At 47.1% G+C, this 20865-nt stretch overlaps 1 protein-coding gene across 1 annotated transcript in view; it reads left to right on the top strand.

The window, feature by feature from the left end:
• NPC1 (NPC intracellular cholesterol transporter 1) overlaps positions 1–20865 on the top strand; it is a 50566-nt gene that overhangs the window by 3687 nt on the left and 26014 nt on the right. Inside the window, exons 4-8 of the mRNA XM_046024352.1 lie at positions 12784–12906; positions 14464–14570; positions 16640–16815; positions 19616–19783; positions 20343–20592. Of these exons, the coding sequence (XP_045880308.1) occupies positions 12784–12906; positions 14464–14570; positions 16640–16815; positions 19616–19783; positions 20343–20592 (824 nt within the window). The remainder of the gene's footprint in view (positions 1–12783; positions 12907–14463; positions 14571–16639; positions 16816–19615; positions 19784–20342; positions 20593–20865) is intronic.

The following is a 20865-nucleotide window of genomic DNA, read 5'->3' as shown; positions in this document are numbered from 1 at the left end:
ATTTTGTTAACTGCGTTTTCTGCATTTATCAAGATGATCATATTTTTATCTGTCATCTTTTTGATGTGATGTATCACATTGATTGTTGTACAGATGTTGAACCATCCTTGAATCCATAGGATCAGTCCCACTTGATCATGGTATGTGATCCTTTTAATGTATTATTGGATTTGGTGTGGTAATATTTGGCTGAGGATTTTTGCATCTGTGTTCATAAAGGATACTGGACTGTAATTTTTTTTTTTTTTTTAATAACACCCTGGTCTGGGGCGCCTGGGTGGCTCAGCGGGTTAAAGCCTCTGCCTTCAGCTCAGGTCATGATCCCAGGGTTCTGGGATCGAGCCCCGCATCGGGCTGTCTGCTCTGTGGACAGCCTGCTTCCTCCTCTCTCTCTCTGCCTGCCTCTCTGTCTACTTGTGATCTCTGTCTGTCAAATAAATAAATAAAATCTAAAAAAAATCACACACAAAAAAAGCACCCTGGTCTGGTTTTGGTACAAGGGTAATGCTGACCTCATAAAATGTGTTTGGAAATTTTTCCACCTGTTCAATTTTTTGGAAGACTTTGAATGTAGGTATTAAACCTTTTAATGTTTGGTGGAATTTGAAGCCTTCTGGTTCGTCCCTGAACTTTTGTTTGTTGGGCAATTTTTGATTACTGTTTCAGTCTCCTTACTAGTAATCAGTCTGTTCATATTTCCTATTTCTTCATCATTCAGTCTTGCAAGGTTGTGTGTTTCTAGGAATTCATCTATTTCTTCTAGGTTGTCCAGTTTGTTGGTTTGTAATTTTTTCGTAGTAGTCTCTTATGATCCCTTGTATTTCTGTGATATTAGTTGTCACTTCTCTTCATTTTTGATTTTGAGCCCTCTCTCTTTTTCCCTAGTCACAGACTGAAAGTGAAGAGATGGAAAAAAACATTCCATACAATTGGAAATGGAAAGAATATTGAAGTAGCTATACTCACATCAGACAAAATAGACTTTAGAACAAAGATTGTAGTAATAAACAAAGGAAGGCATGCATTACGTAATGATAAAGAGGTCCATCCAGCAAGAAGATACAACATTTATAAAGATACGTGCACCCAACATTGGAGCACCAAAATATATAAAACACATATATTTTTTAAAGATTTTATTTATTTATTTGACAGACAGAGATCACAAGTAGGCAGAGAGGCAGGCAGAGAAAGAGGGGGAAGCAGGTTCCCTGCCGAGCAGAGAGCCCGATGCGGGGCTCGATCCCAGGACGCTGAGACCATGACCTGAGCTGAAGGCAGAGTCTTTAACCCACTGAGCCACCCAGGTGCCCCTGTAAAACACATATTAACAGATCTAAAGGGAGAAATTGAAAGCAATAGTAGTAGGAGAACTTACTAGCCCACTTTCATCAATGGATGAAAAATCAATAAGGAAACATCAGCGTTAAATGACACAATAGACCAGGGGGACTTAATGCATATCAAGAGCACTCCCTCTAAAAGCAGCAGAATACACATTCTTTAGTGTACATGGAACATTCTGTAGGATCAATCACATGCCGGGTCACAAAACAAATCTCAATAAATTCAAGAAGGTTGAAATCCTACCAAGCATCTTTTCTGACCACTTTAGTATAAAACTACAAATTAATTACAAGGGGAAACCCCACAAAAATGAGATTAAACTACATGCTACCAATCAGCCAATGGGTCATTGAAGAAAATCAAAGGAGAAATTAAAAAATACCTAGAGACAAAACAGAAATATGACCTACTGATATATGTGGGATGCAGCAAAAGCAGTTCTTAGAGCAAAGTTCATAGCAATACAGCCTACTTCAAGGGAGAAGAAAAATTTCAAGTAGTGTAACTGTAACTTTATACTGAAAGGAACTAGAAAAAGAAAAACCAAGGCCCCAAATTAGTAGAAGGAAGGGAATAATAAAGATCAGAGCAGAGATAAGCGAATTAGAGAAACTGAAAAGAGAAAGGATCAATGAAATTAAAAGCTGGCTCTTTGTACAGAGAAAATTGACAAGCTGCATTCACTGCTCTTTCTGCGTCTGCAGTTTTCTCTTAAAACCAGAGTTGGGGGGTAAAGTCGAAGGATACAGCGCTGATTAAACCAGATGAGGATGCAGGAGTGGAGCTCTGGGATCCTGTTCTTGTGCCCATTCGTATACATGTCAGTAAGGAGGAGGTAGTAAATCAGAGGGGAAAGCAGATTCGGGGCTTTCCCTGGATTAGGAAAACCTCTCCTTAAATTTCTGGGTAGTTCGTAGAAGCAGGTAGGTTTTGCTGACCCAGTAAGGGTCCAAGAGCCAAGAGAAGAGCTGTGGCTCCCTCCTCTATGTAGAGGGGACCCCCAACTGTGTGGGCTTGTGGGAGAGCACACCTCGGTGCCTGGTTGGGAGGGGAGGCAGAGGAGCAGGGGCTGGTTTGGAGTGGGGTCAGTGGGTAGATGACTCTTTAGCTCTTGCTGTGGGCCTGTTATTCTGTCAAGCCTCAGGGTTTTGTTTTTGTTTTGAAGACTAACAATACCGTGTAGGATTATTGGGGTTATTAGGTAACATGATATATGGAGAGACCTTATCACTATAGTAAAAACTCAAGAAACAGGAGCAGTTCTGTGCCTTAAAGAAAATGCAGCTCTTCAGTTTGCCTCGAGTTTTAGGTCAGGATCTGGTAGACGGGCTTTACACTGTTAAGTAGCTTCAACGCGCCTCTGAAATCCTTTCACCTCAAGATAATATCCAAGACTGATGGCCAGTGAGTGCCTCTTCTCCTAGGGCTTTTTAGATAGATCAGAGGTTCATCATGAGTCTCTTGCAAAATGCCTGGAAAGGTCAGTAAATCTTAACTGGAAATATGCCTTTGTTATATTACAAATTAACTCCCTTGCATGGGCAGAGGCTCCCAGTACCCATGAACACACTGGGAGGTGGGCGGGGGGCAGTCTGCTTTTAGAATTCTTACAGGGACAGCACCTTGTCTGGGGTGAGCCTGGGCACTCAGGAAGTTCTGTCAGAATTAACAGACCTAACTGTCCTTTGTAAGGTCTGATAGACATTTGGGGGGGATTTTTGCTTTTCTTAATTTTTAGTTCTTACAGATGATGAAAGAACATGAAACTGCATGGTTTGTAAACCTTCTGGTCATCCAAATAATGTGTATGGTTTTGAGAAATCATGTGTCTCTCTCCTGTCTGTAATTTTTACAGGCGTTTTCTTGAGGAACTTGGAACATAGGGAGGTATGGGTAGGAATTAAGCCATTAAAATGATTTTTCCTGAAGAGATAGTCGTGATTTAATCTCTTGACCTGAGAGCATTGAAGAAAACCTACATTCACCCCAATTTCAGACGGTTACTTTTTCCCAGTCTCTCCTACCCCTTGATTGATGCTGTGCTCAGATATCTTATTAACATAAGTAACCAAGGGAAAATGAGGTTTTTATTTTGGCGAGTGGGCAGAAAGAAAACAACTTGCTGAATGGGTCTTTGTATTGCTTCAGTGTTTGTCATATTACCCAGAACAAAGAATCCCTCTGGTGTGAAGACAGTATGATCTCTCTTTCTAGGGTAACCCTGCCCCACCCTCCACTCCTCCCCAAAGGTAGGCTTTTCAGGGTGTTTTAAGGAGGACACATTATCTACTGTGGAAGCCAGGGTTAGACCACCTCTAATCTGATCGTGGGTGCCCCTTTCTGCCCTGTCACCTGTAGTTCTGTGAAGGGCATCAGCTCTCCAGCCAAATAAACTACTTGCTGTCGAAATCCTGCCTGTCTTCCAAGGCCCAGTTCAAATGCTGCATTATCCGTGAGATTTGTTATCCTGTTCCCCAGCTAAAAGGCCTTCTCTCTGAGGCTCTCCATCTGTGTTTACACTGCAGCAGCAGCCTTTACCTGGGTGTGGGTCTGGACTTTTCCTCTCACCAAGAGTGATCTTGGTCAAGCCAGTGATCCCCTAGAGCCTCTGTCTTCTTCCTGTGTAAAATCGGGCTAACATCTATGCCTACTTCTTACAGTTCTCATGGAAAGAGAGCGAAATATTGCTTGCATTGAAGTAGTAGATTGTAGGCTCCTTGAGAGCAAGAACTGTATTTTACCATTTCCAGTATGGCCAAGAGTCTCTTTTCTGAGTCACCGGGTCATTGGGCCTTCGTGGGTTTAGATGCAGGGATAAGATAGAAGGATTCAGAAGTGGTAGAAACCAGAATTGCGTTGCTTTCTGGGTGATAATCAGTAATCAACTGTGGCCCAACAATTTTTTCTTTGCTTGGACTATGCCTCTTATTTTCAGTGTTTGGAATATTTGGCAAGAAAACTGAGGGGGATGGGGCGCCTGGGTGGCTCAGTGGATTAAGCCGCTGCCTTCGGCTCAGGTCATGATCTCAGGGTCCTGGATCGAGCCCCGCATCGGGCTCTCTGCTCCGCAGGGAGCCTGCTTCCTCCTCTCTCTCTGCCTGCCTCTCTGCGTACTTGTGATCTCTCTCTCTGTCAAATGAATAAATAAAATCTTAAAAAAAAAAAAAAAAACAAAACTGAGGGGGAAAAAAGAAGAAAAACTGTTTCTCATTTGTTTTGTGTTTTATATTTGACCCAAACCTGTTTCTGATGCAAGTGTGCTATTGGGGGACTTGAGAGGGGAGTTTTAAAATTTGTTCTTTATCTTATTATTGTCCCTTAGGCCAGAGGAACTCAAAGTTCCTGTCATTCACTAGTTTCATAAATGTAAAGTGGTTGCTATGGGCATAGTGTAGATACAAAAGTAGACCCTGTACGGAAGGCAGTCCATAAACTGTAAACGTTAGTAGCCTCTGTCCTTGGCTTGTGCACAGTTGACTGGAAGAAGGGGGGATACATAAAATTATAATAGGATGCAAAATGTAGTCTAACAAAGGGAAGAACAAAATGTTATGGGCAAGTCAGTTTTTGAACTGACCTTTGAAGGGTGAATTAATGCTTAACCAGGTAGACAAGAGGGAAACTGGAGAAAATAGGGGGGAGTTATCTAGTTGTTACGAAAAACCAATCAGTTTGGTATGTAAGTTAACTCAAAACTTTTTCAAAGCGATGTTCTAGATTGCAAGAAACTAAAAAAAGAGTTACCTGATTTGTGTGTAGTACTCCATTGCGAGGACACATCTGGTATTGTTTTAACATCACAGGACCCCTCTAAAACACATGGGATGCTGTGTTTCCTGTTTTGCAGGAAATTATGGATACTAAGGATCAAATGATGTCCAAAGTCACATAGCTAGTAAATAGTGGACTAAGGGCTTGAACCACGGTCCTCTGACTTGCCCTCTAAATGTATTCAAAATCTTGCTACCAGATTCTCCATGTTTAGCAGGCAAAATTGAATGAGTGTCAGCAGCTGTTCCGGATGGCCAATAGGGCATCTCCTTCAGGGCTTGCTCCTAGCTCCATTCTGGCTTCTCCAGAAGCCACTGATGAATCAGGGATCGATTTATCCTGCTGGCCTGTCCCTTTGTTCACCTGCCACACTGTGTGAACATTCCATAGGAAAAGACCTGTGGATGGTATACACTCCCATCTACCGTCATGGTTTTGTTTTAGTTTGTGGTTTTGGATTATTTTTTGGTGGGTGCGAAGGCTCAGAAATGTCTCATACCAACTCGTATAATGACCTTGGGCAAGTCCCTTCAACTGCAAGCTGGAGGGCTGATTTGAAAAGTGAAGATGAGCTGAGTCTATCTAACTAAAAAATGGATGAAGGCAACACCCATTTATAGGTATGCCTGGTGCTCTCACAGAGTATCCTTAGTTGTGTGGATCTGTTCACCCCAGGTTAGCTGTGAAACAGAGATCCAGAAATTTCCATCAACGGAAGTCATACCAGACCAGCCTCTACTCCAGATGTGTGGCCATATTTGTTTAGTCTGCCTCCCTGACTCCCAGCAGATGGCAGGCAGCTTAATCTCCGGGTAGGTCTCTCCCTCCATCCCATCCTGCGCTGTCCTGACTGGCCAGGCCAGCCTCTCTGCTCCCTTTTTAGGCCTCTCCCTACCCCTGACCTGACCCACCTTGCCGGCACTGGAGCTGGTGTGGCTCCAGGTTCTGCTGTGAGCTCTGCCCGTCCAGGACAGTGGCAGAGGGGATAGCACCCAGGTCCGCACTCTGCCTGCTGAGCAGTGGCCAGCGCAGGCCTCGAACTGAGGATGCTCAGCAGTAACCACTGTGACTTGACAGCTGCCTAGAATCGTCCGTAGGGAGATGTGAATGGTAGCCGTTATTCCTACAGGTGAACACGTTTGTCCCCAGAGGGACGCTGTGTATGACACTCTGAGATGACACCCGTACAGACGGAGCTGGAGCAGCTGGGGAGTGGCGCCCAGGGACAGGATAGAGAATGTTTAATTTACTTGGCCTTCAAAATCTTCATTCTCGTTACTGCTTTTGTCACTTAGGAGCCACGTGACCTCAGAGAGCCCTCCCTGAGCCTCCGTTTCCTTACCTGTAAAATGCTGCCCTACTATGCTAGAGGGTGTCTGAGAAGTAGGCCAGGCGGGAAGGAAGGAAGCGCCTCACTTTGTGTCTAGCACGCGGCCGATGTCTATGAAGCGTTTTCTGATGAGTTCGTTAGTCCTTGAGATTTACTGCGGCCGCCTGGAGTGCAGGACTCTGCTGCCGGTGTCCACAGCCTCTCCCCATGATCCGTGTTCTGTAGAGCTTCTGTAGAGCTCCCCGTCAGGGTCTGTTTAGCCGTTGCTGTAGTGGCTGACATGTCGCACAAGGGACTTTTTTTTTGTTTTTCTTTTTTAACTTGCTGAACCTGTGTTATTACTGCAAGAAACTTCCCTGGCCAGTCGCGTACCCGATGGCTAAGCTCTGGAGCATGTTGTGAAATAGTCATCTGACCTGACCTTTGCAAGCAGACTCACTCTAGCTGTGTAACTCCTGAATTTGGGTGGAGAGCCAGAACAAGCAGTGGTTCTCATTTCTGAACTGCTTATGTCATCTGTGAACTCCTTCAGCTCATGGAGAGATTTGACGGTTCCTGCATCGGGTAGTGCAGGGGCAGGTACTGCAGAGAGGTTCCGAGGAAATACAGCAGCCGGGCTCTGTGCCTGATGATTCTGCTGTCTTCCTAGGGAGTCCACACAATAGCCAGAAACTGCCCTCGGAACCTCTCTGCCCACATACCCGACATTGTGATTCTCGTGAATTCTGCTTCATCCCACAGCAGGGGCCCACAGGTTCGGCCTGGCCAGAGCCTGTCATTGTGAATAAAGTTTGCTCCCTGCCTCCTACACCCATCACTTGCCTGGCGTCTGTGCTTGCTTTTGAGCTACAACAGGTTAGTTGAGTATCCTCTGCAAAGACCTTACGGCCCATAAGCCTACTCTATTTCCTGTTTGGCCCTCTATGAGAAAGAGCCAGATGAATACGGTGGGGCAGTTGGGTTGAGCTGAAAGCCAGCCTGTGCAGGGTTGTTGAGGCTTATTTGTGAAAAAGCTATTTCAAAATGACTGCACTTGTCCGTCTCTACTGGTTACCTGTTGGGAGGAATTAAAAACCTACAAGACCCAGATCTAATACAGTAGCATTGGTTGTATCTGAGAAGGGAGTGCTTACTTGTCATATACCTGTGATGACTGCAGGTTTGTGATGAGTGGGTACGGAGTCCATAAGGAGAGGAGGACATAAATCCCACAGTCGTTTATTTTTAACATTTTAGGTATCGGTAGGATTTTAAAACGCTCCAATAAGATGGTTCTTGTGGTTATAAATAGCTCTGTATGCCTGGTCGGTGTCCACGAGACCTACTGTGAAGAATCATTACCCTTTGGGTTCGGATCTCTGGGCCCGGAGCACCGCCTTAACGAGACGTGTCACGTGGCGGTCAGACCCAGAGTTTCTGATTCTGTTTGCCCTGGAGGTCCGTCATGCTTGTCATGCTTCTCTGTTTCGTCTGCATGTGGTGACTGACAGCATGCTCGCTCTCTGCAGTCCTTGCCAGTGGGCCTTTCTCTCGTGTGAAGGACATCTGAGCTCATGTCTCCTGGTGAAACACACAGGGTATGAAACAGACAGCTTTTAGGTGGACAGCTCAGTGACCCGAAGGACGGCCGGTTCCGTGCAGCCACCGGCCATCTCCAGCCCTGAGCTCAGGTTTGGTCAGGCGCGCTTTGGGCCCCGGCAGATCACAGACGTTGCTAGGTTTGTTCCGCGTTGCTTCCCCAAGTGGGCTTTACGGATGTGAAGTCAGCAGCAGGCATTCTCGAAGCCTAGTAAAGGCAGTGTTCAGCCACACCTCACTTTTTGAAAAGCAGGTGCTTTGCTTAGAAAGGAGGCGTGTGCCGTGTGTGCGAGCTGCTGGTTGCACGGTGCACCCTTGCTCTCAGCGTCAGCTCGTGCTGCCCGGACATCCCGAGGATCCTAAGGTGCACCTGTCATCTTGGGCCATAAAGTCCTGACCACCGGCTGTGCCGTGGCCGTTTGGAGACTGGAAATCCAGTCATTCCAACGCCAGCTAGGGTCTTGGTGGGATGAGAGATGAGCGTGGCCCAGCCAGGGGTGACTCTGGGAGGAGCCTGTGGCATAAGGAACTCTGGCTTCCGGACCAGCGAGGAAGCAGCCAGGCCTTGGGTGGGGTCTGGCTTGCCAGTTTTAGGTGTGGCCTCAGATGTACCTGTGTAACCCGCAGTTTGCTCTTCTGTACAAGGGGGTTGTTCCAGTACCAGCCCCCCAGATCTGAGGATTGAGGGATCCAGTGCCTGGATGCTGGGAGAGGTGGCCACATACCCTCCGGGGAGCCATTGGACCAGTGGAGCTCTGGGAGGGGAGGGGCTGTGCTTGCCTGGGTCCCGCAGGCCCACCAGGACCCCAGGGGAGGTGGTGGTCCGGGAGTGGCCTTGGTGGGTAACAGGAGGGTGGGGAGTGTTGAGGAGGGAGGCACAAAGGCACAGGGCCGGGCAGGTCCCCCTCAGTGTGGGACAGAAGGTAGGGAGGGGTGGGACATGAGCATGCACACCGGAGTCAGGTAGGGCAGCTGGCGCTTGTCTCACAGGCAGCAGGAAGGTGGATGGAGGTTTTGGAGCATCAGAAAGCTATGGCACCCAAGCTCAGGAAGAGCCCAGCTGGTGGCTGTGTAGGAGGTGGTGGGGCTGGATGGGGGGTGGTCCGTAGGAGAGTAGTGCGCAGGGGAATAAAGGGTGGCTGTGGGCTCAGCAGGGAAGGAAGGGGCACAGAAAGGGCACCTGCACGGGGAGCTTCCCCAGGAGGAGAGATCGGCAGTGGAGGAAGGACTGGTTTCCTTTGGAAGCCTGGGGATTGTGGGGCAGGTCACGGGAAGTGCAGCTGGAGAGGCATCGGGGTCGTTTGACCAAGAGGGAGCATGAAATCAGAGCAGTGTTTATTGGTAGGAGCAGGCGAAAGGATGCACAAGAATGCACGAAGAGGTGAGGTTGAGAAGGTAGAAGAGAGGGTCAGGTGGTGGAGGCCCCCGAGGAGGCTGAGAAATGCCACCAGCTGGTTTTCAGGTTTTCAGCCCAGGGTGATCAAAGGGAGGGAAGGCGAGAGAGAGCTGAGTGGGGAAAGGAGGGGGTTCCCCTCCAGTGCAGCTGTGCGAGTGAGTGCACCCATGCCCGTGCCTCGTGCAAGGTAGGGCGGGGAGGCGGTGTGGTGCTAGACTGAGGACCGAAGTTATGCAGTTGACTGTACTTTATTCAGAGTCTCTTTCTGGAACTGGAGTGTTCTGGTTTGAATGGTGACTCTGCCACTCTTACACGAATCAGCCTCTCTGTGCCTCCCATTTCCTCATCTGTAAAATGGGTATGATAGCACCTCTGTCATCAGCTTGTTCGTCAGGATTAATTGCATTAATATATGAAGAGCAGTGAAACAGTGCCTAGCACATAAGCAAATGGCTTGTAAGTGGCTTTGGGCCCCACTGGGTTGGGGGTGCTTCTAGAGGCAGGACGACCTTGGGAAGCAAACCTACAAGCATTGAGTCAAGCACAATTTTCCTGGGCCCAAAGAAATGGCAGGTGTTTTACTTCAGGTCTTTAGGACCTTTACTGAGGTCCCAGCAGTTAGAAGACAGTAATCATTCCTTCTGTTGGATTGTATAGTGCTTTTGAGTTACCAAGTACTTCCACGTATCGTCCTGTGTCCGATCGTCGCAGGAAACCTGTGACATTGACGGCCATTATGAGCCATTCGCAGGGAGCAGAACTGCCCTGCACAGGCCAGGGACCTGCCCCACGTGCCATCAGGCTTGGCGTGCACATTGATTGAGAGCCTTCTGGGTTCTGAGGATCAGAACCCGTGGCTCCTGACCTTCCCCCACTCCCCTGTCCCACCTCTGTTCTGCCGGACTATGGAAACTTGGCATTGAAATAAGAGCTATGGGTTATAAAGGATGACTGCGAACCCTAGTGCACCGGGCCTTTACTTTCTTTGATATCGCTGAATGCTGAGAAAAGGGAACCAAGACTCCAGACCCGCCTCCTGTTAGTCATGCCAGGGTCGTGGTTTATTGACTGGTTTTCTGTCACTCCGGTGGGTGACTTGCCAGAGTGGCCCGGTGCCGGGCCTGCTTGCCCGTTGGGTCTGTTGAGCATTCTGCGAGGTCTGGGGGGAGGGGCCACTTGTATTTAATGTCAGTATCAGCCGTTGTGCCACCTTCGTTGCAAAAAAGGCAAAAAGCCTTTTCAAATGTCAGTAGATGGATAATTTCCTTTTAGTTGTAAAACTGGAGTCTTGGAAAAAGCAGTACTTTCTCTGGAATCACTAGGTTCGTGGCCTAATTGCTGTGATTCTTTTTATTTATTTATTTTTTAAAATATTTTATTTATTTATTTGACAGAGATCACAAGTAGGGAGAGAGGCAGGCATAGAGAGAGAGAGAGGAGGAAGCAGGCTCCCCGCCAAGCAGAGAGCCCGATGCGGGGCTCGATCCCAGGACCCTGGGACCATGACCTGAGCCGAAGGCAGAGGCTTTAACCCACTGAGCCACCCAGGCGCCCTGCGATTCTTTTTAAATCAAAATGGTGGTGGAATTTTGCAGCTTCTTGGCAAAGGTTTGATAGGTGGCATTGTTGAATACTTGTCACTTCCTCCTTTGTATAATTTCCCTTCCTTGTGGGTAAACATAAAACTTTTTTTTTTTTTTTTTTTTTTTATTTGACAGAGAGAGATCACAAGTAGACAGGCAGGCAGAGAGAGAGAGAGAGAGGGAAGCAGGCTCGCTGCTGAGCAGAGAGCCCGATGCGGGACTCGATCCCAGGACCCTGAGATCATGACCTGAGCCGAAGGCAGCGGCTTAACCCACTGAGCCACCCAGGCGCCCCAAACATAAAACTTTTAATGAGTCCTGATAGGAGTAAGTGATGGTTTCTGTTTTAAATATCTGGAGGGGCGCCTGGGTGGCTCAGTGGGTTAAAGCCTCTGCCTTCGGCTCAGGTCATGATCCCAGGGTGCTGGGATCGAGTCCCGAGTCGGGCTCTCTGCTTGGTGGGGAGCCTGCTTCCCCTTCTCTCTGCCTGCCTCTCTGCCTACTTGTGATCTGTCAAATAAATAAATAAAATCTTTAAAAAAATAAAATATCTGGAGAATGAGAGGCGCTGGGTGGCTTAGTCCGTTAGGCATCTGACTCTTGGTTTCAGCTCAGGTCGTGATCTCAGGGTCTTGGGATGGAGCCTTACAGCAGGCTCCACAGTCAGCTGGGAGTCTGCTTGGGATTCTCTCCCTCTCCCTCTGACCTTCCTGAGCTTATGCACTCTTTCTCAAATAAATAAATAAATCTTAACATATCTGAAGAATGAATTAAGTCTCTCTGAGCCCTTCAATTCCCCTGCACATACACAGCCCAGCCTCCTGTGAGCTGTTTTTTCTTTCATGTTTTTAGCATTTCAGGAGCCCATGGTGAGATTTGTATCTTGATGGCAGAGACCAGCAACTGGACTGACCTCCTTGCCTATGTGTGGATCATATGCCACCGATGCTGGAGAGAATTCACTCTGTTACTTCTATTCAGATTTTTTTTAATGGCTTTTCTGTGAGGTGTCCTGGGAGTCATGGTTGCTTCTGGATAGCTTTTGGTTCCCTGTGGGACAGATAATTGCAAGCCCGTGCAGGCCTATGGCCCTGTGGCCGAGCTCACTGACATGCTGATTCATGCTGCGCCCTCCTCCCCTTCCCAGCTTTCTGACAGCCTTGTGACTCTCACGTGGGGAATATGAGTGGCCCTTGAGAAACCTCCATGGAAGAGTTGAACATTTTTCTTTGAAGATTGCTGAGGTGGTTTGCCTTGCTTTCTCCTTAAATCTTGAGGACAAGGTGTTTATTCTCATTCCTTCTTAGGGTTTGTTGGTGTTCGGGGTTTTGCTTTTCATGTTACTCATGATGTGCTGATATTATTTAACCTAAATATATGTGGAAACGTTCCTTTGTTATTTGGAGCTATGTGCACATGCAGATGTGCAAAAACGGGGTCTCAGTAACTGCAGATTCCCATACTGTCTTGCTTTTTCCCTCTACATGGATTTTCAGTGATCTTTCAGGAAGTATAGCTTCCTTTCATCAACAAATTAGCAGGAAGTAGAAACCATGTAAATAATTTCTAGGACCTCCTTAACTGACTGTCTTGATAAGCCCATTGTGGGCATCTGGTCTATTTTAATTATTATTTTTCAAAACATTAACTACCCAGTGCCTCTTGCTGCCACTTCAGTTTGCGGGTAACGTTGGAAGGTTCTGTACAGGTGTTTCGCCGTTGAAATTTCCCTTAGCCTTTGAGGCCCCGATGGATGGAGTTTTGTGTTGACTCTGTAGGTGTTGGCACAGTCCTGCGTGTGGTATGGAGAGTGTGGAATTGCGTCTGGAGACAAGAGGTACAACTGCCAATATTCGGGGCCACCAAAACCCTTGCCGAAGGATGGGTATGACTTAATGCAGGTAAGTTTGCTGTCGGTGGCACTGGGAACACGAGATGCTAATCGGAGGTCCTCTGTAATTATCCCATTAATATCGGTGGTGGGGTGGAGCCGGAACTAACAGGCTTAAATCTTATCCCAAACCCTTATCTGGGGTGCACCGGGGCACAGAAGATAACATAATTCTGGGGTGGAATTTCCCTGGGGCTGACTTGATGCCTTTCTCACAGTTTCCCCACAGCAAGTTACTACTGAGGGACTGACCTTGGTACCTAAGTGTGGCTCTTTGCACCTTCTTGAAAATGTACTAGAAGTTTGCCTTTTTTTTTTCTGGTTCCTGGATTTCACGACTCATATCAGCGAGGCCGAGGCCGCTAAGTGGCTATGACTCCCTTGTCCTCGGTTTAGTGATTCCTCCATTTTCCACCCAGAATCTGTGAACTTTGGTTGCTACCAGGATTCTGTTCTCTGCTGTCTTGCTTACCATTCCTGATACACAGGGATATTAGAGAAGAACTGGAAAATCCAGGGGAAAAGACTGGTTCTAGAGCCTTAAGTAATGTAAAGTCTAGTTGACATGGGGCACCAGGCCTCCACCTACATGTTGCTTTCATCAGAATTATGAAAGACATCTGACTTTCCTGGGAGTAACCAGTGGAAGTAGTAAATAGCGTTTGGGTTAAACTTAAACATAAAACCTAAGAGGTAAAACTGATTGTCAAGGGAGGAGAGTGAGCTTCCAAATAAGAAAAAATTTGAGGGGCGCCTGGGTGGCTCAGTGGTTTAAGCCTCTGCCTTCGGCTCAGGTCATGATCTCAGGGTCCTGGGATCGAGCCCCGCATCGGGCTCTCGGCTCGGTGAGGAGCCTGTTTCTCCCTCTCTCTCTGCCTGCCTCTCTGACTGCTTGTGACTTCTCTCTCTCTCTGTCAAATAAATAAATAAAATATTAAAAAAAAAAAAAAAGAAAATTTGAGGGGCCCCTGGGGGGCTCAGTCGGTTTAAGTGTCTGTCTTCAGCTCAGGTCATGATCTCAGGGCCTGGGATCGAGCCCCACATTGGGCTCCCTGCTTAGCAGGGAGTCTGTTCTCCCTCCCACGTGTGCTCTCTCTCTCAAATAAATGAATAAAAATCTTAAAAAAAAAATTTTTTTTTAATATTTCTACTGCCTCCATTTTTGCCACTCCCTCTTTTATAAATAATAACTTTGTTAGCCTTTTATTGTTTTAAACATTGTATTATTTATTTGAGAGAGAGACTGAGAGGGCCCACACACACAGGTAGGGGGGAGAGGGAGAAACATACTCCCCGTAGAGCAGGGAGCCGGAGCCCCAGCCTGACCCGGACTCAATCCCAGTGCCCTGGAATCATGACTTGGGCCCAAGACAGACGCTTAACTGACTGAGCCACCCAGCCGCCCCCAATCTGAAAGCCTTTTAAAAGAATCCTGCAAGAACTTTGCAGACATGTACCTTGCTTACCTAAAAAAAAGGACTGTGAATAAAATGGTCTTATTTCATTGAGGAGTGTGTATCCTTATTTGACTTTGCTGCTGTGATAACTGTGCTTTCTCACCCAAAAGGAGCTCTGCCCGGGCTTCTTCTTTGACAACGTCAGCGTGTGCTGCGACGTGCAGCAGCTGCGGACCCTGAAGGATAGCCTGCAGCTGCCCCTGCAGTTTCTGTCCAGGTAGGCTGGCCGCCCAGCACGCACACAAAAATGGGTTTGGAGCGCTTGTTAACCAGGGACATTCTGATTTCCTGCTAAAAGTTAGTTTTTGTGTTATTTCAATATAATATATTTCAATAATATTTCAATAATATAAGTCCTAGCCTTAGGACTTCTCAGAAATCAAGCATAATTTCTTGATAAAGTAAGAGTCACCAGACTTCATTGTCTTTCCAGTTCCATGCAGAGCGGAGGCGTGGGCTTCCTCTGAGACAGCCCCATCCCAAGGGGGTCTGCACTGTGGACTGGGTCCTTTCACAGGTCCTCGAGCCTCTGGGTGCTGTGCAGAGGAGGAGAGGTTCAGGTGGTCCTGCCATGTCTGTGACCAGAGATCCCCCCTCCACGAGGTCCTCTGCGTGGCTGTCCTCCCCTCCCTGCCCCTGGATGGAACAGGGCTCTCTCCCCCTGCAGTGACTTGAGATGCTAGAGTCCCAGCCATCCTTAGAGCTGACCTTTGGTAGCTGTTAACAAGATTGTTCTGGCAGAGTTGGCTGGTTTTGTCAAAATTAGTCTACTATCCAGGCCGTTCTCTATGACCAGGGCTGTGAAAAGGGTTGCATGGTAGATGTTCTTCTTGAAACTTACTCACTGGTTCTCAAATGTGCAAAAGAGCAAGCTGGTGGGGGTCTGTAGAACAGCACCTCATAGTATCTTTCTAAATTTTTTACCCTGAAGCACCCTGATAAAGGCGGGTGGGAGGGACATGGGAAGAAGGGAAGCCCTTGTCTGTGTGCATAGCATGGCGGGTGACGGGACAGTCGGCATCCACCGAGGAAACCCTGCTTCTTCCCAGAGGTTTAAATTAGCAATATGGAGTGGAAACCCACCCCTAAACTGTCCTTTTGGAGCAGCCTACCGTAGAGTAGATCAGAAAGTCGAGAATCTCATCGGTCCAGCGTACCCCACGGAAGGCTAGGAGATGTTGATGGAGCGAGGCTGGAGCCTTCATTCAGTCAGAATACATTTATTCAGCACCCCCTCTAGACAGGCGCTATAGACATAAGGATAACCAAGATCAAGAGATAACCAAATGTTCCTCCTGTTGTCATCTCTCTTTATAATAGCGAATCATGAGAAGCTAACATAGAGAATATGGTGCAACTATCAAAATCGATGATTGCAGAGATTAAATGTGGTAACATGGCAAGAGTTCATAATCCATAGAACGTGGTTGAAATCTGTGCACCCCAGGAGCAGTTTCCATTAGGATGGTGTAATTGTGGTTGCTGTGCTTGTCACGGGAAAGCACGGGACTCCTGAAGGCATGTCTGCTCCCTCACTAGACCAGGGACATCGCAGGCTGGGACCATCTCCCCTATTCTGTGTCCTTGGCACCTGGGCTGGATCGGAGTTTAGAGTGACTGAAATTTGGCTGTGCTGTGAGAATGCAGGTGTAAAGAAGCAGCAGTTTCTGTAGGTAACAGTGAATCCGACTGGGGAGCCAGTTCTGCCACCCAATAGGTCAACATTAGGCACTTCAGCCGTGAACCTGAAGGAGAACAGTCTGTAGTTCTCAGGAAAACCCATGGCTTCTGCAGTGCATACAGTCGGAGAACGCCTCTGCTGTCCTTACAGCTTCTCCTCAAGCCGCAGGGAAATCCTCTTGTCCTTAGAAAGGGCCAAGGGATTACCTGGGGCTTGAAAAAAGCCCTTCAGTAGGAAGGTGAACATTCTAACGTGTGAGTTTCATATTTCCCTTGTTTTTCTTCTTCATCAGAATTGTCACCGTGACGCTCCCTAGTCGCTAAATTAGCTTCAATACAAAACATGTTCATATATTACAAAGGTCAAAATTCAGAGAAGCATTTTTCGCTTTCTGAAATTACACCTGGACAACATATGTGTAGAAGTTGGGGCAGTTTTTAAAGAGACCTCCGACTTTGGGTTGAGATGACTGGGTTTAAGATGTCCTTTGGTATTTATTTGTCGCTTTATTATAAATTTTAAATGTTCTTTGCTTCTTGTAAGTTATATTTTGCTTGCCCTATTATCTGTGAGATCAGACAAAATATAGTTTACTTTTTCTTTAGATGTCCATCCTGTTTTTATAACCTAATGAACCTGTTTTGCGAGCTGACGTGTAGCCCCCGGCAAAGTCAGTTTCTGAATGTTACAGAAACTGAAGATTATGTTGATCCTGTTACAAACCAGACGAAAACAAACGTAAAAGAATTACAGTACTATGTTGGAGAGAGTTTTGCCAATGGTGAGTAAACTTCTAATTATTCCTTTTTTTATAGTTGATCAGGACAGTGGATTTATTTGTTCCTTTTGGTTGTTAGCTATGTGAAAGGGATAATTTTTAATTCCGTTGGCCCATGAAACACGAATTGTTGCTTCGTGTGTATCTAGACTTAAGCTACAACCCATAAAACAATCTCTTTAAAGTATTTGCTTAACTCCTTCCTAAGTTTCCACATAGAAATTTTTAGGGCATGCGAGCTTATTTCTGTACACTTTAGAAGCCATTAGAACTTTGTTTCTAGTGGATTTGAATCGTGTAACTTCTGAGTTGTTGCAAAACTTGAGGAGAAGGTGTGGAAGGGAAAGTAGAAGAGGGGAGGTTTGACTATGAAGAAACACATTACCATAAGGGAGAGTAAGCAGGTACAACAGCAGGAGAAAGGGATCTACAGCAACTAGAAATCATACGACAGTCTGAGAAAGACCATCTAGCATTTGTTGAAAGTGACTGAAATCAAAGAGTTCTGATGTTGAGGGTGTTAAGGGCAGTGAGGCTTGTTTAAGACTGGGACAGTGGGTATGATCATGATACACTTGCCAAAACCCATAGAATGTACTGCACCTAGTGTGAACCCTAAAATAGACTGTGGGCTTTGGGTGACAGTGGTCTGTCATCGTAGGTTTATGAGATGTAACAAATGTACCACTGGGCACTGTTGATGGTAGCGAGGTTGTGCTTGTGTTGAGCAGGAGTTACACAAGAATTCTGCCCAATTTTACTGTGAATCTAAAACTCCTCTTTAAAAAAAAAAAAATATTTGAGAGAGAGCAGAGAGTACAAGTAGGGAGGGAGAGGGGTAGAGGTAGCCAGAAAAACAGACTCATTGCTGAGCGGGACCCAGATGTGGGGCTCAACTTGAGCCCAAGGCAGATGCCCAACGGAGCCACCCAGGCACCCCATCTAAAACTCCTTTTTAAGAAGTCCATTAAAAAATAAATAGGGGCACCTGGGTGTCTCAGTTGGTTGGATGTTTGCCTTGGGCTCAGGTCATGATCTCAGGGTCCTGGAATCAAGCCCTGAATCAGGCTCCCCACTCAGCAGGGAATCTGCTTATCCCTCTCCCTCTGCCCCCCCCCATGCTTGCTCACACTCTCTCAAATAAATAAATAAAATCTCATAAAAAATAAGTAATTAGAGGCACTAAATGCTAACTCAGAGGGGAATGGATAAACATTGGAGCGTAGTCACAGTCTATAATAGAATAGTTAAAACTTTTAAGTGTGTGAATTAGTTGTGTCACTTGAATGACCTAAAAAACTGAAAATAAGTTACTGGATATATGTAGCATATTTTTTATATTAAATAGTACTGCATATCTATGGATACAACATACCATGAGAATACATAAACATGCATAGGAAACATCAAATTCAGGTTGTGGTTTACCTTCAGGAAGGGTGAATATTCATAGGGAAAGGGTTCGGGGGGACTTCAGATAGGTGAACTATACGGTAGGCCAATTCTATTTCAATAAAACTGTTAAAAAAAATCCATATATAAATATAGCATAGAAAAACTATAAAACTCCAAAGACTAGTCTCTTAAAAAGAAGTAGAAAAAAGATAGGAATCATTTTAAAAGAATGCCATTTGGAGATTTCCTGACCAGCAGTGACAGAGACCGGAAGGTAGTGGAATCCTCATGGTCCTAAGTAGGTCCCTCCACCCAAACTGCCTTTCAAGAGTGAGGGTGAAACACAATGAATTTATTAAGTTTCTCCTTAGAGTTTAGAGAAGAAGATCCTGGGAAGTTTCTCACATGTAGGTGTGCTGTCTAAAATGGGGTGTCTCTCCATTGGATGGGGGCCCCCAGGTGTGGGACGAGGACCAGCTGGAAGCCAGTGGCACGGACAGTGAAAAAAAAATCACCTAAGGCAGAATAAAGGGGGTAGAAGTCTGCACAGTGGGAGCCTGGGAGCAGCAGGCTGGACAGCAGAGGAGAGAGGGGCTGTCTGCAAGGAGGCAGTGACTGGGGGCTGCTTTTAAAGCGGGGAGATGAGGCGGTATGGCGAGTTTGGAACTCTCCCTTTGTTGGTAGCTGGGCCTGGTGGTAAGTAGCCTGCTGGCCAGTTAGGGCTTGGGGATAGGGGGCGGGTCACCTGCTGGCCCCTGGAGCATGCCCCTGTTCCAGCCTGCCGCCTGTGGCGGGCCTCTGTGGTGGGCACTGGTAAGTGAGTGTTTAAATACAGGACCCATTACGGCTGCTTTGTTATGTGCAAGAGGTCATTGACATTGTCCTTATTTCGCCTGTTGTCTTTATGTGTACTAAAACGGAGACAAAAGAGAGCAGTAGTAGGTTCATTCACACGTGACTTCTGCCCTAAAACCAAATTCCTCCTCAGAGTTCCAAACTCTTCAGCCGCGGGGTTTCCTGCCCCAGATTTGTGGAACCAGCTTCACTGACTGCAAAGACACTGGGGTTCTTGCTTCTCCTTCCTCAGCCTCTGCACATTCTCCTCTGCAGTGGTGATAAGACTTACCTGAGCTACAGGGATCATGTAAAGCCTGTCCTGTGTATTTTTTATGTTTAAGTTACTTGGAATCTAGCCCAGCGTGTTGCTGGCAGGGTGATAAGTCTGTGTCGGGGGTAATCTCCACTCCTGCCCTGGGTGTTTACTGTCCCGCCCACCCGCCAGGGGCTTCTGGGTGCGGGGCCGATAGCTGCGTCCGCATTCGAGGTGCCTTTTATAAGATCTTCGCCCCACCACCCTGTGACTAAAGCAGCATGGTGTCTCAGCCCTTTCCCCTCCTTCCTCTGCCAGCCATGTACAACGCCTGCCGGGACGTGGAGGCCCCCTCCAGTAATGACAAAGCCCTGGGGCTCCTGTGTGGGAAGGACGCTGGGGCCTGCAACGCCACCAACTGGATCGAGTACATGTTCAATAAGGACAACGGCCAGGCGCCTTTCACCATCACGCCCGTTTTCTCAGGTAGACTCCCAAGCCCAGGAACCTTAATCTGCAACAGGAAGATAAACCGACTCAGGTAACTAGTTCCTGGACTTTCCAGGAGTGAGAGAGCTAAGTGGAACCTTCTCTCCCCGCCCCTGGTTAATTGAGAGGGCTGGCAAGGAGCATGGAGGAGGAGGAATTGCCTTCAGGTGTTGCTACCCAGTTGAAAGAATGAGTCCGGGTTTTTGTTTTGTATTAAAACAAACAACAAAAAAAAAAACCAAAGCATTACAGAGGACTTTTAAGGAGCCCTGCGATCCTGGTAGACTCGCTCCTCCATGGAGTTGTACCATGGAATGTGGGGTGCTCCGACCTCAGGGACAAACCTGTGCCCGAGGTTATTGGCAGGAACTCACACTTCTGCAGATCAAGGCAGCAAAACCTCATGCAATCACACGGAAGCCTCCCGTCCTTTTTGCTTTTACGGTGGTGGTCCATGTGTCCTCAGTGTGCTTTATCACTGGGTTTCAATATCATCGAATGCAGAATTTGTCGTTTGTTTCCCTGAGATACTCATTCAAGCCCAATCCCCCTGCAGATCTTCCGGCCCATGGGATGGAGCCCATGAACAATGCCACCAAGGGCTGTGATGAGTCTGTGGACGAGGTCACGGGGCCGTGCAGCTGCCAAGACTGCTCGGCTGTGTGTGGCCCCAGGCCCCAGCCGCCACCCCCTCCGGCTCCCTGGAGAATCTTGGGCCTGGACGCCATGTACGTCATCATGTGGACCACCTACATGGCGTTCTTGCTCGTCTTCTTCGGAGCAGTTTTTGCTGTGTGGTGCTACAGGTGAGCAGTTCCGAGGGCGAGAAGAGCAGGGTGATCCAAGTAGCCCTTCCAGCTTGCGCCTGGCAGTCCTTGGTTAATGAGACCAAGAAACAAGTATCACGTGAATACACTCTGATTGCGTGTGTCCTGGGTTTAATTAGTAAGCAGTCAGAGGCCTGCTTAGACGTGTAAACATTTGAAGTTGGTTTCGTTGATTTATTCAAATCGCTGAGTGATTTTTAAAGCACTGTGCATTAATCACCCATTCTTTAACAGCCTGTCTTAGCTGAATCT

This window comes from Meles meles, chromosome 12, assembly GCF_922984935.1.
Source record: "Meles meles chromosome 12, mMelMel3.1 paternal haplotype, whole genome shotgun sequence".
In the NCBI taxonomy this organism is placed as follows: domain Eukaryota; kingdom Metazoa; phylum Chordata; class Mammalia; order Carnivora; family Mustelidae; genus Meles; species Meles meles.
This window is presented reverse-complemented; position numbering and strand designations above follow the sequence as displayed.